At 45.1% G+C, this 22,274-nt stretch overlaps 1 protein-coding gene across 31 annotated transcripts in view; it reads left to right on the top strand.

Moving 5' to 3' along the window:
• Positions 1-22,274, top strand: part of OBSCN (obscurin, cytoskeletal calmodulin and titin-interacting RhoGEF) — a 320,581-nt gene that overhangs the window by 227,298 nt on the left and 71,009 nt on the right. For 30 of the 31 annotated variants that reach the window (XM_089776829.1, XM_089776823.1, XM_089776814.1 and 27 more), the window contains 6 exons: positions 1,825-2,002; positions 3,334-3,447; positions 5,576-5,743; positions 6,156-6,258; positions 6,753-6,882; positions 10,356-10,461. In XM_089776829.1, coding sequence (XP_089632955.1) covers positions 1,825-2,002; positions 3,334-3,447; positions 5,576-5,743; positions 6,156-6,258; positions 6,753-6,882; positions 10,356-10,461 — 799 coding nt within the window. Of the gene's footprint in view, positions 1-1,824; positions 2,003-3,333; positions 3,448-5,575; positions 5,744-6,155; positions 6,259-6,752; positions 6,883-10,355; positions 10,462-19,630; positions 19,674-22,274 lie in introns of all 31 variants that reach the window. The other variant, XM_089776837.1, reaches the window with a different exon arrangement.

Raw genomic sequence — 22,274 nt, 5'->3', positions numbered from 1 at the left:
TACCAGAGGTTTAGGGTCACCCTGTGCATGGGGTTACAGCCCTGCCATCTTAGCGAATAGCCTTTGATGGATTTATCCTCCATGAACTTAGCTAGTTCTTTTTGGAACCCAGCTGTACTTTTGTCCATCACAACATTCCATGGCAATTAGTGTCACGGGTTAATTGTGCATATAATTAAGCACTTAATAGTGGAGTCTCAGAGCACAACTCCTGCTGCAAGTCACTGGGTGTTGAGTGTCTCACTCCCCTAGGCCCATTTAAAAATCCCCATCTCCGTCTTATTTAGCAATCCGATGCAGGGTCTGTGTTTCCTAATGGGATTGTCTTGATCTCCATAGAGGAACTGCTATGCAGCTTCTCTTCCTGTAGCTACTGCCTGTGTTGTTTCTCACTGTCCATCCTCCTCGATCATTAAGATCTCAGCTTTGCTTTTCTGTTGAGACTGGCTGGCGCTCATGGGGAATAGTCTTTTCACACTACGTCATTATTTTTCCTGGAGTGAGATAACAATTCGCAGAGATGAGACTTTAAGCTGCCTGTTTGCTATGTACAATTCGGTAGACACTCAAAGCTCTACACAGTGAGCCTAACTCTCATTTACCCAGAGGCCACTTTACACTGCTCAGGCAGGGTAAAGGGCCTTCAAGGGGGTGTCAATTACATTTACACTCACTTTAATGCCCTTTTGATGTAAATGAGAAGCACCCCCAGTGTGTTCTAGATGACAGCTCTGCATTGGCAATGGAGGATTAGCTAGAACTTACCCCACTTATGTTTCTATGGAAGTGGTTCTGATTCACAAAGATGGGATTCAGGGCTGAACTTTCCTAAATGTTGACGCTTTAGTGGCAGCCAGGGTTTTGGTTCAGACTCTGTCAGGGCTATTCCCCACTCTGACACTCTAAGTGCAGAAGATGGGGCCCGCAAGAGATCTTAAAATACCTTGCCTCTAGAGGCTGTTTACAAAAACTCCCCAGAGTCACAGATTCCTGGCCCTGGGAGATAGGCTGCCACCATCAAGTGAATTAAATAAAACTCTGAAAACCAGGAAGAAACACTTGACCTTCTTCCCAAGGGGTACCCCAAGCTCTTTTGCCACAAGAGAGCTTGAAAAAAAGAAACAAAAAAACACAGCAAACAAACTGTCTCTCTGATAGCTGACCTCTCAGGCTAGGCAGGCACCCACAGACCTCCTGTTACCTTCCCGGACACAAGAATCAAATCATTGCCTTAAAAAAGGTGATTTTATTAACAAAAGAAAAAGTTACACTTGATAACGCCTACTTGGTTGCTAGGTGTTACAGAGCAACTGAGGAAAGAGCAGAGTAAGACACGGAGAAAAAAATGGTGTCTCTGGGCACAGCTTAGGTATAGTGAATGGAGGGAGGGAAGCACATGGATTTCATACAGAGAAGTTTAACCAAACAGCAAAAAAAAAAAAGAAAAAGAACCTGATAGCCACTAAATATACATTTTCCCTCTACTCACAATCTGTACTGATCCATACTCCAAGGCACAGTCCATTCCCATGCCCAATTTTTCTTGTAGGCGTGGTCATTCTGTTTGGTTTTTTTCATTTTTCCTCCAGCTGCTATCTTAGAAATCACACAAAGGAACAGGAGCCAGGTCTCTATATTCAATTTCAGTTTCAACAGTCTCTACCACTGGCCTTTTTGGCTTTCTGCCAACATCCCCTAGCTACCTGAGTTTAACTCTTTAGTCATTGGGTGCTGGCCAGCACTTCCCCATCCATCACAGACTCACGTCGGATTTCTGTCAGAAGACGTTGCATTGACTTTCTGACTGTCCTCTCTGTTTCCCAGCTGACCCACATAGATGTGAATGACATGGTGGAAGGAGATGAGCGGGCATTTGAGATCTGGCATGAGCGAGAAGACTCCGTCCGCAAGTACCTACTTCAAGCTCGTACGGTCATCATCAAGAACTCCTGGGTGAAGGAAATCTGTGGTATCCAGCAACGTATCAGCCTCCCCGTGTGGAGTGAGTATCCTCAGGGAGATTCACTGACACGCTGCTAGAACAAAACGATGCCTCTCCAGTTCAGAAGTGCAAGCGAGGAATGGTTTTGCTGCTAAGTTTTAGCTCTGCATGGAAGAGAGAGCCACCAGAGCCCGGCATAAGGCAGCTTATATCATTCTAATTATGTCAATGCCTATAATACAGCCTTCCTCCCTTCCTACTACAACATAATAATCCCACCTCCATGAGAGGCATAAGGGTTATGTGTGTGTAGTGAGGGCAACACAGTGTCTACATAGGACACAAAATCAGATATTTTTTCAATGGGCGCAAAATCAAGACCAAAGCCTACTGATGTTGGCATAGAGAGTACAATTATGAAGTATGCAGATGATACCAAGCTGGGAGGGGTTGCAAGTGCTTTGGAGGATAGAGTCATAATTCAAACTGATCTGGACAAACTGGAGAAACGGTCTGAGGTAAACAGGATGAAGTTTAATATCAGCTTGGTATCATCTACAAACTTTTATACAGTGAGGCTTGTACATCCTTTTTTACAACCTCTGGATGTGCATGTTAAAATATGGAATGTATTTGAACAGGGTGCAGTGCGGAATAAGCTAGTGTGGAAACAAGCAGGTACAGTACTTAGCATGTTCTGAAAAACTGGCTCCTTTAAGGGGATCCCACATTCGGGAACCAAAAATGGAGTTGCCCAGAACCACTAGTCAGCTTTGAAAGTCTGCCAACACTATGGAGTAAATCAGAACCAGGATAAAACTCAGCATTCCTGTCAGGGAGCCCACCGCCTCGCCGGGCTCCTCGGCAAAGTGTGTGTGGGGAAGTCGGCTCTGCACTCCCAGAAGGGGCGGGGCCACAGGCAGAAGGGGTGGAGCCAGAGGCAGCCAACCCTGAGCGCAACCCAGACCATGGTTCACGCCCCAACCCAGCCCTTAGAGTTCCCGGGAACGTGCCACATGGCACTCTGGCAGTGATTTAAAGGGCCCACGGCTCTGATTGCCACTGTCACGGCAGTAGAGGTAACAACAGGCAGGAGCCCCGGGCCCTTTTAAATGGCGGGGTTCAGGGGCAATTGCCTCTTTTGCCCCTCCTGTCTGCGGGCCTGATTCGTGTCCCCCAGCTCTAAAATCCCTCGCCGACGCTTGAAGATCCCTGTCCACAAACAGTTCGTAACACCATGAAGTCAGTAGAATCTGTTGGGGGTTAATAAAATCTCCATTTCAGAATTTTCACAAAACTCAGCCACCCTGCATGTCCTTGTCCTTCATCGCATTAGTCGTTCTTCTGACAGGGCTGCAAAACATGCCTGATAAATCTTTTATTTTTTTTAGTTCCTCCAGATTTTCAGGAAGAACTGGCTGACTGTACAGTGGAGCTCGGTGAAACTGTCAAATTGGCTTGTAAAGTAACAGGCACTCCTAAGCCAGTCGTCTCTTGGTTTAAAGGTACAGCCAACATCATCCTTCCATGAGAGATGTACTCCTGGTGTACATTGCACTCACAGTGTTCCATACAAAGTTGTTGGTAGCTGATAATTTAACATGAATCACACATGTTATCCCAGCAATATTATAATTACAGATTTTACTTTCAGTGAAAACATTTTTGCTGAATTTTTACACCTGTGTAATATGACAGTTTCTAGGGGCAATTGCTCAGGGCTAATTGCTCAGGAACAGGGCTACTTTCAGTCCAAGACTGAGGATTCTCCTTTATAAGGCACCAAACCAGTCACAAAGAACACTTCAGCTGACACTCTGGCCAGTAAGAAGTCACAGGAATAACCCCCTAGATACTCCAGTTTTACCTGTGCCACAACCTGCGCCTCACCTTACACAGGTGAGAGGTTATGAAAACCAATCACACCAATTTCTGATCCCAAAGAACCAGCTACATTCCCAGGTCAATTTATACCTCGGATTTTACCCAAAAGAGCTCTCTGGGCCAATCCTTTAGAATCTAAAATCTAAAGGTTTCTTAGTAAAAGAAAGAAATAAAAGGTTGAAAGTAGAACTGCTAAAGGAATCAAATTACATACGCCTGTCACAACGTTCCTGGTGCAGGTTCTTAGTAGAGATGGAATACATTGCTATCTTCAAAGTCTCTGCGGTACATCCTTTGTTAGGCTAGGTCATCGGTCCTTCTGGGCCCAGTTCATAGCAAAGCTGCTTCTGAAGTGATGAGCTGGAGTGAAGACAAAAGGGAGTGTAACCCCCTTTTTCCTCCCCGGGTTACTTGAAGAGCTGCAGCTGTAGTGGAGATTCTCTGAACGTAGGGTGTATGTGGGTCCAAGCTATGCAGCAGCTCTGGGTCACTGGGTTGGCCTTTTTGCCTCTCTTTGAACCCAGAGTTAGTCTGTATCTCTGAGGTCTGTCCCAGGTAGCATTTCCCCAAAGATGCCCAGTTACTCACAGTCTCCTGCTGTTGCTGGATGCAGAGTAGCTTCTAGACACAAGTACAGCCAAAGGGCCTCCCGTCAGAAGCAACCTGCTAGATCCCAGTTCCAAAGGCTCGCTGTCCCAGTTGGTAACTGCCACATAACAGCTCCCGCACTGGATCAAACTCCTCCACAGCAGCCTAGCTCCCTTTCTGCTCCAAAAACAGAGGGAGGAGTCCACAGACTGCTGAGTCACACACATGGAAAGACTCAGATCTCCCACACAAAATTCACTGCCTTCCTGTTTTTCCCAAGGGCTCATGGGAACTGTAGTCTGTGAGGCTGGATTGCAGCACACAGGGTCTTCCCAGAAAATAAGCAGAGGCACCTTTAGTAAGAGGACTGCAGGAGGAACTTCTGTCTCTGGCCCTTTTTATAACCTTGCCCGTGTGGAGGGAATCCCATTGTTCTCTCTGTGGGAAGGTACCTCCCAACATGGAGTATGTCACATGAGCAAGTCGCTTCTCCATGTCCTTTTGGGCAAACAGCTGTGGCATACCTGCTTGACTGCAAAATTCCTCAAATGTGGACTGGCAACACTTAAGGTCCGTTGTCGGAGAAGCCCTGCTATTCGCTTGAGTATCTGTCCTTCCACAATAGCCGGGCAAGACCTCTTGATCTCTCTCAGAAGCAAACCTCTCAAATACCGATCCATCGCCGATACTCATAACTTCTCAGACAAAAATCAGACAGGCAGCTGAGCAGTGTAAACAGACTCCGCAAAGCCTCAGCTTTCAACACACTCCTCACTCAGCCCCCCCTTGGTACCACATTTGGGGCAGACACACCGCAGAGGGTGCAACCGTGCGCTGCGTGTGCCCATCAAAAATCCGATAACGTCACAGCCTGATACAAAGCGGTTTCACGTGCCTCTCATTGATTTCAGTCTTGTCCTTGTAGAGCACGTCGTCCTCAGCTAGATCCTCCGCCACACAAGACAGACTTCAGCAACTCTGACCTCACGCAACGTGCAGCTATTGTTAGGCCATTACACCTAAGCCCCCGACCTTTATGCCTTTCCCTTCCTGGGTGGCCAGGGCCCAAAGTGGAAGAAAAGGGGACAGTGCCCAAACAGGCTGTAAACTGATACTAAGCTCCTGCAGGGTTTAATGCGGGATCTTTCTTTCATTTTTAAGATGGCAAGCCAGTGGAGATGGATCCCCACCACATTGTAATAGAAGATCCTGATGGTTCCTGCACGTTGATCCTGGACAATATGACGAATGTTGACTCAGGACAATACATGTGCTTTGCCACCAGTCCGGCTGGTAATGCCAGTACACTAGGAAAGATCCTTGTTCAAGGTAAAGTCTTGTACAGAGACATTGTTCTAAAGAGCTACTCCCCACTTACCATTGTGTAATATACTCATTGCATGTATTAAAACACACAGGCAGGTCCCGTTGCCTGGCGTGTCCTCTAGGGACCACCCTCTGAAGGCTCAGGTAGAGTGAATCAGAAAGTCAGCTCTTTTTCTTGGTTGCACTCTGCTCAGACAGGCCACAGACCAGCGCCGGCATTCTCGACTGCTGTCATGTTTATTATTTTTGTAAAGCCAACAGACCCAAGTCATCAGCTGGCAGGGTTGAACCTGCAACCTTAGGGCCTAAAGCCATGAGCCTCTACCGCATGAGCTAAAAGTCACCTGCCTCGCAGCAGAGGCTCTTCTCAGTGATCTCAGTGCCTCTGGGTTACACGGTTCTTCTTCTTTCCTAGTGCCGCCGAGGTTTGTGAACAAGGTTAGAAATGCTTATTATGTTGAGAACGAAGATGCTCAGTTTACCTGCACCATCGAAGGAGCACCTTACCCTCAGATCAGGTCAGTTCTTGAAGTTCCTTGTCAGAAACCCAATGGGGGTGGGGTTTCCTCGTGCATTTTATTGTAGTGAACGTGTGGGAGAAGAAAAACCCTGCAAATAATCATTGATATGGGCTTCTATGGGATCTAATCTGTGCTGTACTTTTGGGACTCCCTGAACTGTCCTCGCTCACCAAGCATCCACTTCACCAACAGCTTTTCTGGACAGTCCATCATGACATTTTCCGTGGCATCCTTTGGAGACTGGCCCTCCTGCTCTGTGCATTGGCTTGAGGTGTTTTGTGGGAACCATGCAAACCTGTTTTCTGTGGGGGAGGAGTGTGCTCCCCCCCCACAGTGTTTCACATCCCTGAAAATGCAGAACATGAGGCTTAACTGGCACCTGAACTTGTATCTCCTGCCTGCCTGTGCATTGCTCTGCCCCCTGGTTTGACGGGAGAGTGATTCACAGATGTGTTACATCTTGCCTTAGCCTTGCTATTTTCCATGCACAGGTGGTATAAAGATGGCGCCTTGCTGACAGACAGCAATAAATACCAGACTTTCAGTGAGCCACGGAGTGGCGTGTTAGTCCTGGTGATCAAAAATGCTTCCCGGGAGGACTTGGGACACTACGAATGTGAAGTAAGTTGATTTCAGCAGCTGTTCTTTGACCCACCATAATGTAAGAATTTCTTCTTGCTCAGGACAGATTTTCTGACTGTGTTATTACATCTGAAGCATTACTCAGAACATCAAGGAGCTCATAGGAAAGGAGAGATAAATGCAAACTGTATAATTTAGATCGAGATCTTGAATACACCAAAGTTCAGGGATACTCAGATCTGAAATTTTGGTTCATCAAATAATACAGGTTGGACCTCTCCCATCCAGAACTCTTTGGTCCAGAAACATCCATCATCCAGAATGATGTTAGTTAGCAAGAAGTCCGCTTTTCATGAGTGTGGCCAAGTTTCCTGCTGTCCCATAAAGTTTGTTTATAGCAACCAAAGTCCTGGCTCTCAGTGTTCTATGCTGTTATTTAGCTCTAATTTACACCTAAATGTCTTCTAAGAGCCCAGTCAGCAGAGGAAGTGTTGGTAATGCTGCTAGATAATATTGACTTCCTGTTATCCAGAGAATTCTCTCATTTGGAACTGGTCAACTCCCAAGGATGCTGGACTAGAGAGGTTCAACCTGTATAAAAATGAGGCAGTTTTGCAATCAGAGTCAGAGCTGAGTTTCAATTCCAAATCTACCCCAGGCAATGTTCAGATGTTACAATGTGGAGTTTTGCTTTGGGCCCATAGCTAATTAAAAAGATCCCCTCCATTCCAGACGAAGAAAGCACACGTTTGGGCTTCAGCCAAAAGTGGCTACCTTTGAAATTCTCTTTTCTTTGAAAATAGCAGAAGGAAGTAACTAAGAGAATCAAATTATATAAGTTGGGGAGGGGGTGAAGGGCAGTTTCAATTACTTGATAAATTCAATTACTTCATAAATGATGTGGAGAAAGGGGTAAACAGTGAGGTGGCAAAATTTGCAGATGATACTAAACTGCTCAAATTAAGACCAAATCAGACTGTGAGGAGTTTCAAAAGTATCTCACGAAAGTAGGTAACTGGGCAACAAAATGACAGATGAATTTTAATGCTGATAAATGCAAAGTAATGCACATTGGAAAACATAATCCCAACTATATGTACAAAATGATGGGGACAAATTTAGCTATTACCATTCAAGAGAGAAATCTTGGAGTCATTGTGGATAGTTCTCTGAAAACATCCACACCATGTGCAGCAGCAGTCAAAAAACCATACTTAATGTTGAGAATAATTACAAAACGTCTGTCCCAGGGAAGATAATGGAGCAGGTAATTAAGGAAATCATATGCAAACACTTGGAAGGTAATAAAGTGATAGGGAATAGCCAGCATGGGTTTGTGAAGAACAAGTCATGCCAAACTAATCTGATAGCTTTCTTTGATAAGATAACGAGCCTTGTGGATAAGGGAGAAGCGGTGGATGTCATATACCTAGACTTTAGTAAGGCATTTGATACGGTCTCGCATGATATTCTTATTGATAAACTAGGCAAATATAACTTAGATAGGGCCACGATAAGGTGGGTGCATAATTGGCTGGATAACCGTAGTCAGAGAGTTGTTGTTAACGGTTCTAAATCCTGCTGGAAAGGGATAGCAAGTGGAGTTCCACAAGGGTCTGTTTTGGGACCCGTACTGTTCAATATCTTCATCAATGATGTAGATATTGGGATAGAGAGTACGCTTAGTAAGTTTGCAGATGATACCAAACTGGGTGGGGTTGCAACTTCTTTGGAGGATAGGGACATAATTCAAAATGACCTTAGCAAGTTAGAGAAATGGTCAGAGGTAAACAGGATGAGGTTTAATAAAGAAAAATGCAAAGTGCTCCACTTAGGAAGGAACAATCAGTTCCATACATACAAGATGGGAAGCGACTGTCTAGGAAGGAGCATGGCGGAAAGGGATCTAGGGGTCATAGTGGACCACAAGTTGAATATGAGTCAACAGTGTGATGCTGTTGCAAAAAAAGCAAATATGATTCTAGGTTGTATCAACAGGTGTGTTGTAAGCAAAACTCGTGAAGTCATTCTGCCGCTCTACTCTGCACTAGTTAGGCCTCAGCTGGAGTACTGTGTCCAGTTCTGGGCGCCACATTTCAAGAAAGATGTGGAGAAATTGGAAAGGGTACAGAGAAGAGCGACAAGAATGATTAAAGGTTTAGAGAACATGACCTATGAACTGGGCTTGTTTAGTTTGGAAAAAAGAAGATTAAGGGGGGACATGATAGCGGTTTTCAAATATCTAAAAGGGTGTCACAAGGAGGAAGGAGAAAATTTGTTCCTCTTGGTTTCTGAGGACAAGGACAAGGAGTAATGGGCTTAAAGTGCAGCAGGGGAGGTTTAGATTGGACATTAGGAAAAAATTCCTAACTGTCAGGGTGGTCAAATATTGGAATAAATTGCCAAGGGAGGTGGTGGAATCTCCCTCTCTGGAGATATTTAAGAACAGGTTAGATAGACATCTGTCAGGGATGGTGTAGACGGAGCTTGGTCCTGCCTTGAGGGCGGGGGGCTGGACTCGATGACCTCTCGAGGTCCCTTCCAGTCCTATGATTCTATGATTCTATGAAAAGAGAGGATTAGACAACGAATATCGTATTGCCTCTGTATAAATCCATGGTTTGCCCACATCTTGAATACTGTGTACAGATGTGGTCGCCTCATCTCAAAAAAGATAATCTTGGCATTGGAAAAAGTTCAGAAAAGGACAACAAAAATGATGAGGGATTTGGAACGGGTCCCATATGAGGAGAAATTAATAAAACTGGGACTTTTCATCTTAAAAAGAGGAGACGAAGGGGGAATATGATAGAGGTCTATACAATCATGACTGGTGTAGTGAAAGTAAAAGTTATTTACTTGGTCCCATAACACAAGAAAGAGGGGTCACCAAGTGAAATTAATAGGTAGCAGGTTTTTCTTCTCACAACACACAGTCAGCCTGTGGAACTCCTTGCCAGAGGATGTTGTGAAGATCAGGACTTTAACAGGGTTTGAAAAAGAAGTACATAAATTCATGGAGGTTAGGTCCATCGATGGCTATTGGGTTCTGTTTGTCAGAAGCATGGAATGGATGACAGAGGAGGGATCACCTGGTGATTGCCTGTTCTGTTCACTCCTTCTGGGGCACCTAGCATTGGCCACTGTTGGCGGATAGGACGCTGGGCTAGATGGACCTTTGGTCTGACCCAGTGTGGCTGTTCTTATGAAAAAAAAAGAAACTGTGCTTCATTTTTTGTCATAAGCCAGTAGAAAATCCTTAGTAGTAAAGTACTAACGTAAATTGCATTGAATTGGGATGTGCACACTCAAGAAATCTGCCTCATGAGTTTATTTCCCAAGGGCTGCAGGATCCTGCTAACTTCTCTTGAAGTTACTTGAATCTTGCCCCTCGGAGTCAGCTGAGCCCTTTGTGGAGTCCTGTGTGGCACGTGTGGCCGTGGCTGCAGGAAGGTCAAGTGACCATATGAAATGATGCCCAATTTTACTGAGTGTTGCTTGATTCTTGCTAGCTGGTGAACAGATTAGGCTCAGCACGGAGTGGAGGAGACCTTTGCCAGCAGAGTGCCGTATTACTGGCCCAGGAGAAGAGAGGAGACCAAGCCATCACCATCGAAGGTATGTCCTTTGGCCAGCTCTGTAAGTACACCATGGAAGGACCCCACAGCATCTCCTGGAGAGTTGAATATATTTGCCATCTTGTCGTACAGTCTTATTCATGTTGTCTGCCGGTGTATGTGTAGCTGTGTGTTCGTCTGTGCGTGTGTGCGTATACCGCAGATCAGGGCATACCCATCGTGCACTTCGTTGATTTCCAGAGCACTGAAATCAAGGGAGTAGCGTATCCTACGTTGCGTACAGAATACGTTACACAGAAAAGGAGGCGCAAGTAACTGCTAGTGGCAGTTAGGTAGCATAGCAGTGCCTGTCCATGCTCCCTGCTGCCCCTACTGGCCAAAATACAGCATAGCTCTGCCTGTAATGCCGAAGAGCCACTAACGCAGGGGTGGGTGATCATTTTTAAAAGGGGGCCACTTCATAAATTTCTCAAGTGGCTCCGGGATGCCCCAGAAGGGGCGGGGCCTCTGGCAGAAGGGGCGGGGCCTCTGGCAGAAGGGGCGGGGCCAGAAGACTTCTCATGCTCCTCCACCCACAGGCCCTGATTAGGCTGGGGGTGGAGGAGTGCATGAAGTCTTCTCCCTCCCTTGCTCCCAGCACCTAGAGAGCCTTTTTAAAACAGCTGGTGGTTCCCTCCAGGTGCTGCAGCGGTAGGAGACCTCACACGCTCCCCCTGCCCCCCGGCCAGTCAGAGCAGTCTCTCACCCCTGTCCCTGCCCTGCCATGGGCGTGCAGCATCTAGAGAGAATTTCCAGCTGTTTTAAAACAGTGGATGGTTCCCTCTGATGCTGCGTGACTCTTGTGGAGGGAGGAAACTTCACTCACTCTTGTCCCCAGGTCTCGATTGGCCTGGGGAGGGGGGCGTGCCAGGGTGGCTGCAGGCCAGATCTGCCGGCCTGGTGGGCTGGATCCAGCCCACAGAAGCCCCTTTGCCCACCTCTGTCCTCGGGGTTGCCACTAATTCTGGTGAATTTTTGATTTTTTGCATTTGAATGAGCAATGGTGTTTCGGTGTAGAATCAGAATGGGGTCTGAGTTGCACGGAGGAAAGTCAATAACTAAAGCACAGAGGCCTCCTCAAATGACACTTGAGAGTACGCGGCATCATCAAAGCAATGCACCTGGGGATCAGCCGTGTTTCCAAGCACATATGTGAAGAGGTATTAATTTACCTGTTAGCAAGTGCTGCATTGGCATTAAACATGCTACATTCATGGACTCCATTCCTTTCATGGTGAATGGGTTGGGTTTGTTCTATTTAACCTAAGTGGCAAGGCCTCCAGTGAGGGGATCGTTCTCTTCAGTGCCAAGGCAACACCGAATGGCAGAGGTTTGCGAATAGCTACGGAATGTACTTTTCCCCTTCATGCAATTGTGCACGTCCAAATTCCACTCCAGGTCTTTGTGTGTCCAGTGCACTGTAGTTGGAGACTTTTGCCAGCAGCACCCTCACCTTCTGTGCACAGCTAAGGGCATAGAAGAGCCCTGAGCAAGGCCTCTCTCTCTGTTCCTTCTGTGGGGAGAGATGTAGTTTCCTCTGTCTCTTTAGCTGGTCTCTAGAGAGAGATCCCTCCACATGGCCTAAGATAGTTTTGCCTAGTTTAGCTTCTGACACAGTTCTCTGATTTGCAGAGTTTAGTATAGAGATGTCCCCAGGACTCAAACAACATGTCCTGCGCAGGTGTAATGCCCACTGGTGGAACCAAACCTGGGCCCTCTGGAGCATGAGCCGCTACAGCCTGAGCTACAAGCCAGCTGGCTCCCAGCTGAGACCTGAGAGCAAACTCATTCTCTCTGTGTAAGTGGTCTACGTACCACTCCATGGGGCAGTCCCCCACCCCCACCAGGAGTGTGGGTTGCACAGGCACAGGTGCTGGAACTAGGCAGGTGGGGGAGTGCTGCTGCACCCCATGGTTTGAAGGGTTCCAGATGGGTTCAGTGGCTCTCAGCACCCCCACTTTACAAATCGTACCAGCACCCTGGATACACGGGTGTCACCCTTGTTACCCATCAGCAGAGGGGCGTGTGCAGGGATAAAACTTGGACCACTTTTGGAGGGGCAGGCTCTGTGCCCCTGCTGCAGACTCCGGGCCGGTGGAGCTGTCAGCTCCCGCTGGGGCTAAAAGAACTTGTTCTCCCCACTGGGGCCCCAGGGCCAAAGGGTTTCCTTGCCCCTGCTTGTCCCCACCCCACCTCACCCCTGGCTGGATAAGCCACAAAAGCTGTCTCATCTGCTGAGTGGCTGTGATGGGATAGGACTCACCACAGTGGTGCCTCCTGCTGGCCTGTCTGGGAATTAACTCATTTCCTCAGCAAGGCGCCCTCTTCTGCCTGCGTCTCGTCCATTGTCCATGCTGCTGTCTCCATGGTCTGCAGTGTCCTCTCCACTCCATTCTCTCCTCTTTGGGGGGCGGGTACTTGCAGCTCTCATCTCGCCCCATGCCACGGTGGCAGGCTGCCATCCCAAGTCTAGACCCTCCCCCGGGGGCAAGCTTCAGTCCTCTCCTTGGCCAGCCTCTCCAGCGGCTAGTGGGGCAAAGAGTGGGAACCCAGGCCCACCCACTACTCTGGGCCCTGGCTTAGGGCCCCTCGAGCAGCAGCCCCTCACTGCCCTCCTCCACTCATTCCCCCTCACTGCTTTTCCCCCGGCCAGTTCCCCACTCAGCCCTGGTGGCAAGGCTGCAGTCTAGCGTGGTCAGCCAGGGCTCCTGCTGCTTTGTCCACAACTGCTCTGTCCTGGGTGCTGCTCCCTCCAACAGTCCTTCTCCCTTGCTAGTCAGGGAGAGAGTTACCTTTGCTCTGCTGAGCTGCCCTTTATACCAGGGATGCCCCAACAAGCTGCCTTCTGATTGGCTCTCTATAAACCCATTCCTGGTTGGTTATGGCTCTGCATAGGCTCCCTCCCGCTACTTCAGGAGTTAGACAGACAGAAGTGCAGAGAAACGGAGAGGGAGGTGACAGCCATACTCAGAACACATGAGAGTAGGGCCGCTTGCATTGCCTGGTGGTACTGCTGGCAAAAGTCTCTTGCGCAAAAGCCTCATGTGCAAAAATGGTTGTTCATTAATTATGCAAATGAAGTGCTGCAATATTCCATGCCAAGCTTCATTTGCATAAGCTTTTCTACAAGAAGGCTACAGTGTAGACGTAACCTTGGTGTTAATGTTGGGAGTCAGAAACCTTAGGCTATCCAGATTATCGTCTGGCTGATAATTAATTTAGCCTGTTTGGAATCATTGTAGGTTTCTAATGGCCTAGAAAAGTTGGAACGTCTTCATGATTTCCTCTAAACTTCTGAATCCGCAGAGAAACACAGATAATCTCATACATACGCGCATAATAACTTTTCTGTGCTATATGTTCACTTCCTTTTGACCTTCTATTATGGCGAGTAAATCATTGAGAATTTCAGGGGAGAACTTTATTAAGATCCTCTATACCATTACATAGTTGGCTGGAGAGGTGCTGTTTCCGTAATATGCTCAGCTCAGGGAGCGAATGGGTTGAACCCAGAATGCAGATAAAAGTGAACAAAAACCCACCAGAGCGCTATAGCTTGGTGCATTTAACTTGTCAGAGGCTAAACCCACAATGTATTAACATTGAAAGCAAGATAGAGGAAGATGTTATAATAAAAAGTAAATTGCAAACGGCGTTAAAAGTGTTTAGTTTATAGAGATGTGAGCATTTCAATTCACCTTGGAATTACTCAGGTTGGTATATCGTACGTTTGTAGAGCGCACATGAAAGAAATTGTTTTGTGGCATTGATTAAAGAAATCTGGCATGGCAATTGCCTCAGCGCACCAGACGTGCTGTGAAATAAAGCACTGTGTTGTGTCTGACACTGGAGAGATGCCAGTTGCGGCTAGTGGTTACTGGTTCACTCTGGCATTGTCGAACAAAATAGGGCTCCAATCCAGCTCCAGTGAGCTAGAGAGAGAAAGGTCGGGGCCTTCCAGAGCTTAATGTTAAAACAAGCTGAAGTCATCCCTGTGGTAACTTCAATGGAGTTGTACCAAAGATGAATTTGGCCTAATACACGTACCTGTCGAAAGAATTATTGGTTATATAACATCTAATGATCTACCTTAGTAAATGTGCTGGGAAGCAGCTTTGCTGGCAAAGAACAGACAGACAGACAGACTTGATGAGAACCCTTGTTTTCCATCCTTACAATTCTGTTTATTTGCGGGACTGTGATTGTTTGTGACTTCACCAGGAAGACAGTCTATCCCGGGCTATGTCTACACTGGCACGTTCTCACGCAAAAACTCTTTTGCGGAAGAGTTCTTGTGCAAAAACTCTTCCAGAAGAGAGCGTCTACATTGGCATGTGCTTTTGCGCAAGAGATGTGTTTTTGCGCAACAGCATCCATGCCAGTGTAGACGCTCTCTTGCGCAGGAAAGCTCTGATGGCCATTTTAACCATCGGGCTTTCTTGCACAAGAAATTCATGTTGCCTGTCTGCACTGGCCTCTTGCGTAAGAACAGTTGCGCAAAAGGGCTTATTCCTGAGTGGGAGCATCAGAGTTCTGGCGCAAGAAGCCCTGATTTAATAAATTAGAATGTCAGTTTACTTGCGCAAGAACACGTGGCCAGTGTAGACAGGCAACAAGTTTTTGTGCAAGAGCAGCTGCTTTGGCGCAAGATCGCGCCAGTGTAGACACAGCCCCAGTGTATTATATTTGAGAACAAGCATTGGATCTGGTCCACTTCCACCCCCCAGCACAGTTCCTCAGAGTTTCACCTATTTAATTGTTGTTTGCGGTTGGCTGTATGGTGTGATGGTAGCCAGTTCTTCTTGTGACTCATATTGCCATTGGTTTTTTTTCCTTGCCTTTCTGTATTGTTACCTCTTGTTCACTGAGCCAAACACTGTTTAATACTCACAGCATTGAATAGTAAATCCTATTGAACACAGTTAGCCTGCGGTTTGTAAGTTTAAATTCTGCCCTCTGTGAGCACTTGGCCGCTGCATTGGAGTCAACTGAGAACTGATTTACAAACCAAAATCCAAATTCAGGAAGAATTTTGGGACTTTCACACAGTTAATTGCAGGGATAAACAGAGAGATCCTTTTTTATCTGAGTTAAGCTGACTATCTGCTTTGCAACCCAGCTCTTCACTGCTTGGTTTAGATGTCGCAATCTTTACAGACAAGTGCTGATTCACCATGGCTCCAGCTTTAACTTTTAACATCATACTACAGCAAATTAGTCAACCACGGTTCACTAACTTGCAATCGACTTGCTTTTAAAAACAAAACTTCAGCATTTTTGAAAGTTCTGGAATCCCCATCATCTCTGACCGGCATGGTACAGACTAGGCGATGACAAATGTAGAGTTTTTTATGGGCAGGAATAAACATAAGCGCAAGTGAAAATAAGCAAGAGTTTGTAGAAGAGTGACTATGGGGGTGGAAGGTATTTAATGCAAGGAAATAGCAATCTGGATTCCTGGGTTCCATTCCTAGCTCTGCTACTGGCTCCATGCAAAGCCTTTGTCAAGATACTTAATCACTGTGGCCCAGTTTACCTGGTAATGAGTGTCTCACGGGATAATGTGAAATGTTCTGGGATCCCCGAAAGCAAGATTGCTGTAGAGAAGTACAAAGTATTATTAGATCTGTTTTTCCTACAGTCTTGCAGAGCAGCTAGAGAATATGAGTTTGATCCCTAATAGTTCCTTTTTTAGGGTGAAGATCAGGATATTACCCATGTGTGCATTTTTCTCTTATTACTAATCTGCTGTTATTGTTTATGTTTATTTTTAGTTTAGGGCCAGCAAGGTGCTTACCACTGTATTATGCACAAGAACAGCTTTAAGTGCATCTCAGTCACAGCAAACACAAAGTACAGATTGAACCTCTCTAGTCCGGCACCCTTGGGACCTGAACCAGAGAATTTCCTGGACCACGGGATGTCGATATTGTCTAGCAGCATTTTCAGCACTTCCACTGCTGATTGAGCTCTTAGAAGCCCCGTAGAGGTAAATTAGAGCTAAAGAACAGCTCAGAACACTGAGCCAGGCCTGATGTCTGTAAACAAACTTTACGAGACTGCAGGAAACTTAGCAACACCCATGGTAAATGGATATCTGGCTGACTAAAATCATGCTGGACGGCGGATGTTGCCCATCTAGAAGGTGTCGGACTAGAGAGGTTCAACCTATATTATTTCGAAGTAAAGGCTTCTAAAACTTCTCCAAAAGTAATTTGTTTTCTTTACAGTAGAATATCTGTATTTGATACAAAGCAATTTAGAAAATTCTGTTCTGTCCATGAATTATCTGCAACAGTTGATGGTATATGTGTTTAAAAACCCCTACCGTTAGCCTGGCGTATTAATTGGTAACGTTAGCGCTAAGGATCGGGGGGGGATTCGTCTTCCTCGATAAACATGGTCAGCACATACTGTGCAATGGGAGCATTGTGGTTTTCTGAGGGAGACAAAGTAGATTGTAATAAAAAGTCATGTTGGAAATCATCTTTCGCACATCTCAAAGTTCTGAGGGTTCTGCTTCCTCCGGACCCGTTCTTGTAATCATTTCATAGTGTGTGCGCAGTTGATTTAACATATTAACAAACATGTAGGGTCACTGGCTGAACCTAATGCTTAAAGCTTATACGGCTCCCCTGCTTTGCCAAGCTGTTTTTTCTAAAACGCTACAAAAAAGTTGAAATGATAAATCCTACCAATAACATCCATGGTGCTGAAACTGATACAGGAATGTTCCCGAATTCGCTCATCCAACTTTCATGTGGTTCTGTCCTTCATATGGGATAGCTTCAAACCTGTCATACCTTGGGAAGTATATATACACTGCCAGGCACGAAAACAAGGTTTTAACTTAAATATGTAGTGACCATACACACCATTTCATTTGTGATGGACACCCTTGTGCCCAGTCCCGCAGAACTTTTGTAGACAAAATCTGCATTGACATCAGTTGGAAGTTATGCATGCAGAGCAACTGGGATAGCATATTTACGCTTGGCAGTTTGAAGTTAAAGCTTTGGTAGTGTATTTATTTGGGTTTAATTATGGTGCAGTTCAATAAAATACCAGCTAATAATGACATATATTAATTGATATTTCCTAACTGAACATTTGATACAACTCTTTTCTGTTCGACAAGTTTTGCCTTCTCATAAATATATTTTAAACAATAATCTAGTGTTCAATATATAATTACTGTTAAAAGAACCTCATAAAATAGCTTTATATATAAACGTTTGACAATATTTTCTTTCTGTACTTAACAGACTCTGGGTCCAAACTGGATCTAATTTAAGCCAGCGTAAATATAGCCTAATTCCATTGACTTTAATGAAAAAAATCTAGGTGTAATTGAGAGCAGAGTTTACCCCTCTGTGTTTGCCCAACAGAAACTGGAAGACATTGCAAAACATCCACCTGCATTTTTTAGGCATTTGCAAAACTAGCTCTTCTCAGCAGAGAAAACATGGAACACTAGACCCAATGAGATATCAACATCAACTTTGGCACAAAACTCATGAGTCTCAAAGGGATTTCCATTCCTAGTACAATGGCAGGATAGGGACCTGGGAAGTTTAAGTGAAAGTTAAATTAAATTTCAACTATTTTGCCTTATAATGGAAATATAGTTTGAAGTTTTTAGTCTGTAGCTATGTTGGTGACCATTTAAAGAATCGGGATTTGCCAAAAGATGCGTTAGAGATTAGATTTCCCCTCACCTCCTGTATTTTGAACAGGAATGACCTGCGATATCTCAGATATTGCTGTGTAAATATAATTGGTAAATTATAAATTGGTGCAATTGGCTCTAGGTAATTATAATTTTTGGACGGCAACCACTGTTACTGTACAAACAATGATCTGGAACAATAAAGTGGTTTTTAATTATACAAACTAAATAACAATATTACTAGAGCTTATTTGTTATATGTGCTGGTTGCTGGAAACATAATTCAAAGGGAAAAGTAGCTTTTTAGAAGCTCACTAACTTGTCACTGAACAAAGAGGGGAGCACGGGGTCTTGTTTTGCGAAATCCTGCTTATAGTGAGCAGTCCTTAGTGCATTCAGTACAGTCTGGTTCCTACAGTGTCATGATGCTGTACCACCAGCTGGGTAGAGAAAATGATGAAAATCTCCCTTAGCTTTTGCCACGTTATACCTCTTTGTGTTTCCTTTTCTATTAAGCTTTGACTTACAAATCTTTTCAGAGGGGGAGCCGTGTTAGTTTGTAACTTTAAAAGCAACACGTGGTCCTGTGGCACCTTAAAGATGAACCAAAATATATAGGAAACATTTAAAAAACAACAAATAGTCTAGTCACGCCTTAAAAACTATTTGCTGTTTTTTAAGTTTTTCCTGTTACAGACTAACTTGGCTCCCCCTCTGAAATTTCAAAATATATAGACTCGTGAGCTTTCATGGGTAAAACCCACTTCCTCAGACGAACTGAACAGTTTTACCCATGGAAACTCATGAGTCTATATATTTTGATTCCTCTCCAAGATATAACAGGGCCATTCATTGTTTTTAAAAATCTTTGCTTAATCTGAGAGCTTTACATAGTTGCCGCTAAAGCAATAATTTATATTATGGGGCCATGGATAGAAAGCTATATATGAGTGGTTGCAGAAGGCACAGTGTAGGTATATGGATGGACTCTCATTTTGGGGAGAGAGGCTTTTTGTGCCAATTTTCTATCGAGATTTTTTGTTCATTGTGATCAGGTTGGTAGGAAAGGCTGAAAACTAACTGGTTATGTAGTCTGGCAAACTCCTTTTCCAGAAACATGTCGATCATAGATTAAACGCTTCCCACTCGCCTGACTATTCCCTACACAGACATATTTTGATCTCTCACACAGTAGCTTGCAGAACTTTTGATCTTCCAAAGGCAAAAGCCAGGCTATCAAGCAGTCCTTTGTATTTTGTAAGACTGTCTCCATAAGAATCCACATCAGCTCAACACCGCTCATTGCATAGATAACACTGAGAATCCCCTGTCCTGAGCAGAGACACGAAGGACAACCCGGGAGGTAACCACAGAAATTCTGGATGGGATGACGCGTGTTTTTTCACTCACGTTTCTCTTGATTAACTTAACAAAGTGAATTTAATCATTTCAGCTTTTGCCTTTCTTTAACCCCCTGCTGTTCATACTGTTTTCTTTGTAGTCACTGAACAAGAGACTAAAGTGCCCAAGAAAACCATCATCATGTAAGTGCTTTTTGTTTTTAACAGTCATGTTTTGACTTGCTGCCTTTGCATGATCCAGTAACAAGCCTGCGTGTATTGGCCATGCAAGTGTGTTCATTCCCATCCCATCTGATTTCTCGGCATTTTGTGTAATGAAATGTAACAACCTGAATATCCCTCTCAAAAAGCAGGAGCACTAGTGTAACCCACACACCTACTGGGTGGGGTGCACTGTCCCATGGAGCGGCACTGTGACCACTTACAGAGAGAGAATGAATTTGCTCTACAGCCTTAGCTGAGAGCCAGCCGGCTTCTAACTCAAGCTGTAGAGGTTCATGCACCAAGCTCTGGAGCGACCAGGTTTGGTTCCACCTGTCAGCGTTACACGAGCATTTAAGCTCAGTTTGGGCCTAATTCTTCCTTCAGATACATGATCACGGATCCCACTGATGTCCATGGAAGTTGCACATGAGTTTTCAGAAGTGAAATCTGGCTCAGTAACATGAAACATGACAAGTTCATGGCTTGGACAGTATTAGCTGATACAAATGGGTGACTTCCGTGTATCGTAGTTACAAGATGAGGAGCAGCTGAAGTACACATATGAACTAGAGCTGAATGCCGCCTTCCACTTGTTTTATTATTATATCGTCTTACAATCTCCTCTTCATTTCCATAGCACAGTGGGGTGCCGCTGACTCCATGTAGACGAGTAAGACAACAAATCTGTGCACCTCAGAGTTTTCCAATTGACTAGCCAATAGGATGGGGACGAGGTGCAGCCTTTCAGGGTGTGTCTACACTAGGAAATTATTTCGAAATAACTACATTCAAAATAATAACTCCCGAAATAATAAAATCAAAATAGTGTGTCTCCACCACGGGGAAACCTCGAAATGAGTCTGAGGCAGGCTCCGTTACTGTGCAGACACTACCTTGACTTAGAGCCCCAGGAAGGACTGGGGAGTAATGAGTTCAAATGACTCTGAGGAGCAGTTATTTCAAAATGGCGGTAGCGGAGAGTCCACACAATGCTATTTTGAAATAACTATTTTAAAATAAGTTTTATTCCCCAAGGAAAGCAGGAGTCCAGATTCCAAAATAACCAACCCGCTATTTTGAAATAACGAGTTTGGCAATGTGGACGCTCCATTTATTATTCTAAAATAAGGGGGGGATATTTTGAAATAACTCCTTAGTGTAGACCAGGGCTATCTGTTTTCTTTTGACCTCCATGGTAGTTTCCTTGCTCTCGTTGGGCAGCGATGAAAAAGTTTTACTTCTGCAAAGAGCCCAGTTCTTGGCATTACCATCCATACCAAATTGTCATGTGCTGTCTGTCAGATACCAATGGGTTAGCTAAAGAGTCAGCAAGAAACAGTGTTAGGTAACAGATTCAGAAGTAGCCCAAGTTGTTCGGGGGTCAGGCTTTGCATCAGTTGAACATGTAAAGCTTTTCTCTTCGTGAGCCTTTGCTGCAGTAAATCAGCAGACAGAAGGACAATGCGTTTCCTTTTGGATTTCCCCTCAGTCTTCTGGTGATCTCAAAAATCTTAATCTAGTTCTCTCCTTTTTAAATGTTTTCTCATCCTCTTCAGTAGTAATATGCTTGATTAAATATTATTCAACCAGCGCAAAATTCCATTCAGGAAACTGATTACAAAATGCTGCAGAGAGTCCTGATTTAAGCCACTGGGGACCTGAGCCAACTCTCACTAAAGTCTTCAATGGGAAATGAGCCAGGCTTTAAGTGTGTACATATAAAGATAGCAAGGTTCAAACTTTACCAGCATGGAGCCAGTTAATGCATACATTCAAGATAGAACCGAACCAGAATCCTGGCTGTGCAAACCCCCAAACTTTGAGGGTACTCCTATGTGGTTTTTAACTTGGCCACTCTGGCTCAACCCCATGTCTAATGCAAATAGATAAAGGGTAATTCTCAACTCATTTGCCAGTGATTTGCACAAGTAACTTTAATTGGCATTGATGGGAGTTATGCACACATAGTGTAGACCTTAAAGACTTTCCAGCAATGGAGGCTGGTGACCCCTGGCATGGAGCAGGCAAACCTAGCATGAGAAGTGGTTGTAGGCAGGATGAGATGGGTGCGCAGGCTTGGAGGAAACCTTCAGTGGCAGGAGGTGTCATGGGTGAGACCATCTCAGTGGGAGAGGTGTCATGTACAGGGACAGGCATGTTCTCAGCAGAAGAGGCTGAGACTGCAGTGAAATACAGACTCAATAAGGGCATGTCTACACTATGGGGAAGATCGATGCTGTCGTGGTCAATCTTCCGGGGTTCGATTTAGTGGGTCTAGTATAGACCCACTAAATCAAACTCAGAGGGTGCCCCCATTGGCATTAGTACTCCTGCTCCTCATGAAGAGGAAGGGAAGTTGACAGAAGCTTTTGCTCCCGTTAGCCTCCCGCTGTGTGTGCAACATGGAAAGGCAGTGTAAGATACATCAACTCATAGCTGGAGTTGCGTATCTTACTTCGACCTTCTGATGTAGTGCAGATCAGGCCTACGAGAGAAGTGGTGCTGGGTTGGGCATGTTCTCATGGGAAGAGGTGCTAGAATTACACCATGACAGGGTGATGCTAAAAGAGAGAAATAGAT

This window comes from Pelodiscus sinensis, chromosome 2 (genome assembly GCF_052426305.1).
Source record: "Pelodiscus sinensis isolate ZL-2025 chromosome 2, ASM5242630v1, whole genome shotgun sequence".
NCBI classification, from domain to species: domain Eukaryota; kingdom Metazoa; phylum Chordata; order Testudines; family Trionychidae; genus Pelodiscus; species Pelodiscus sinensis.
Note: the sequence above shows the minus strand (reverse complement) of the source record. Positions and strands in the feature narration are given on the sequence as shown.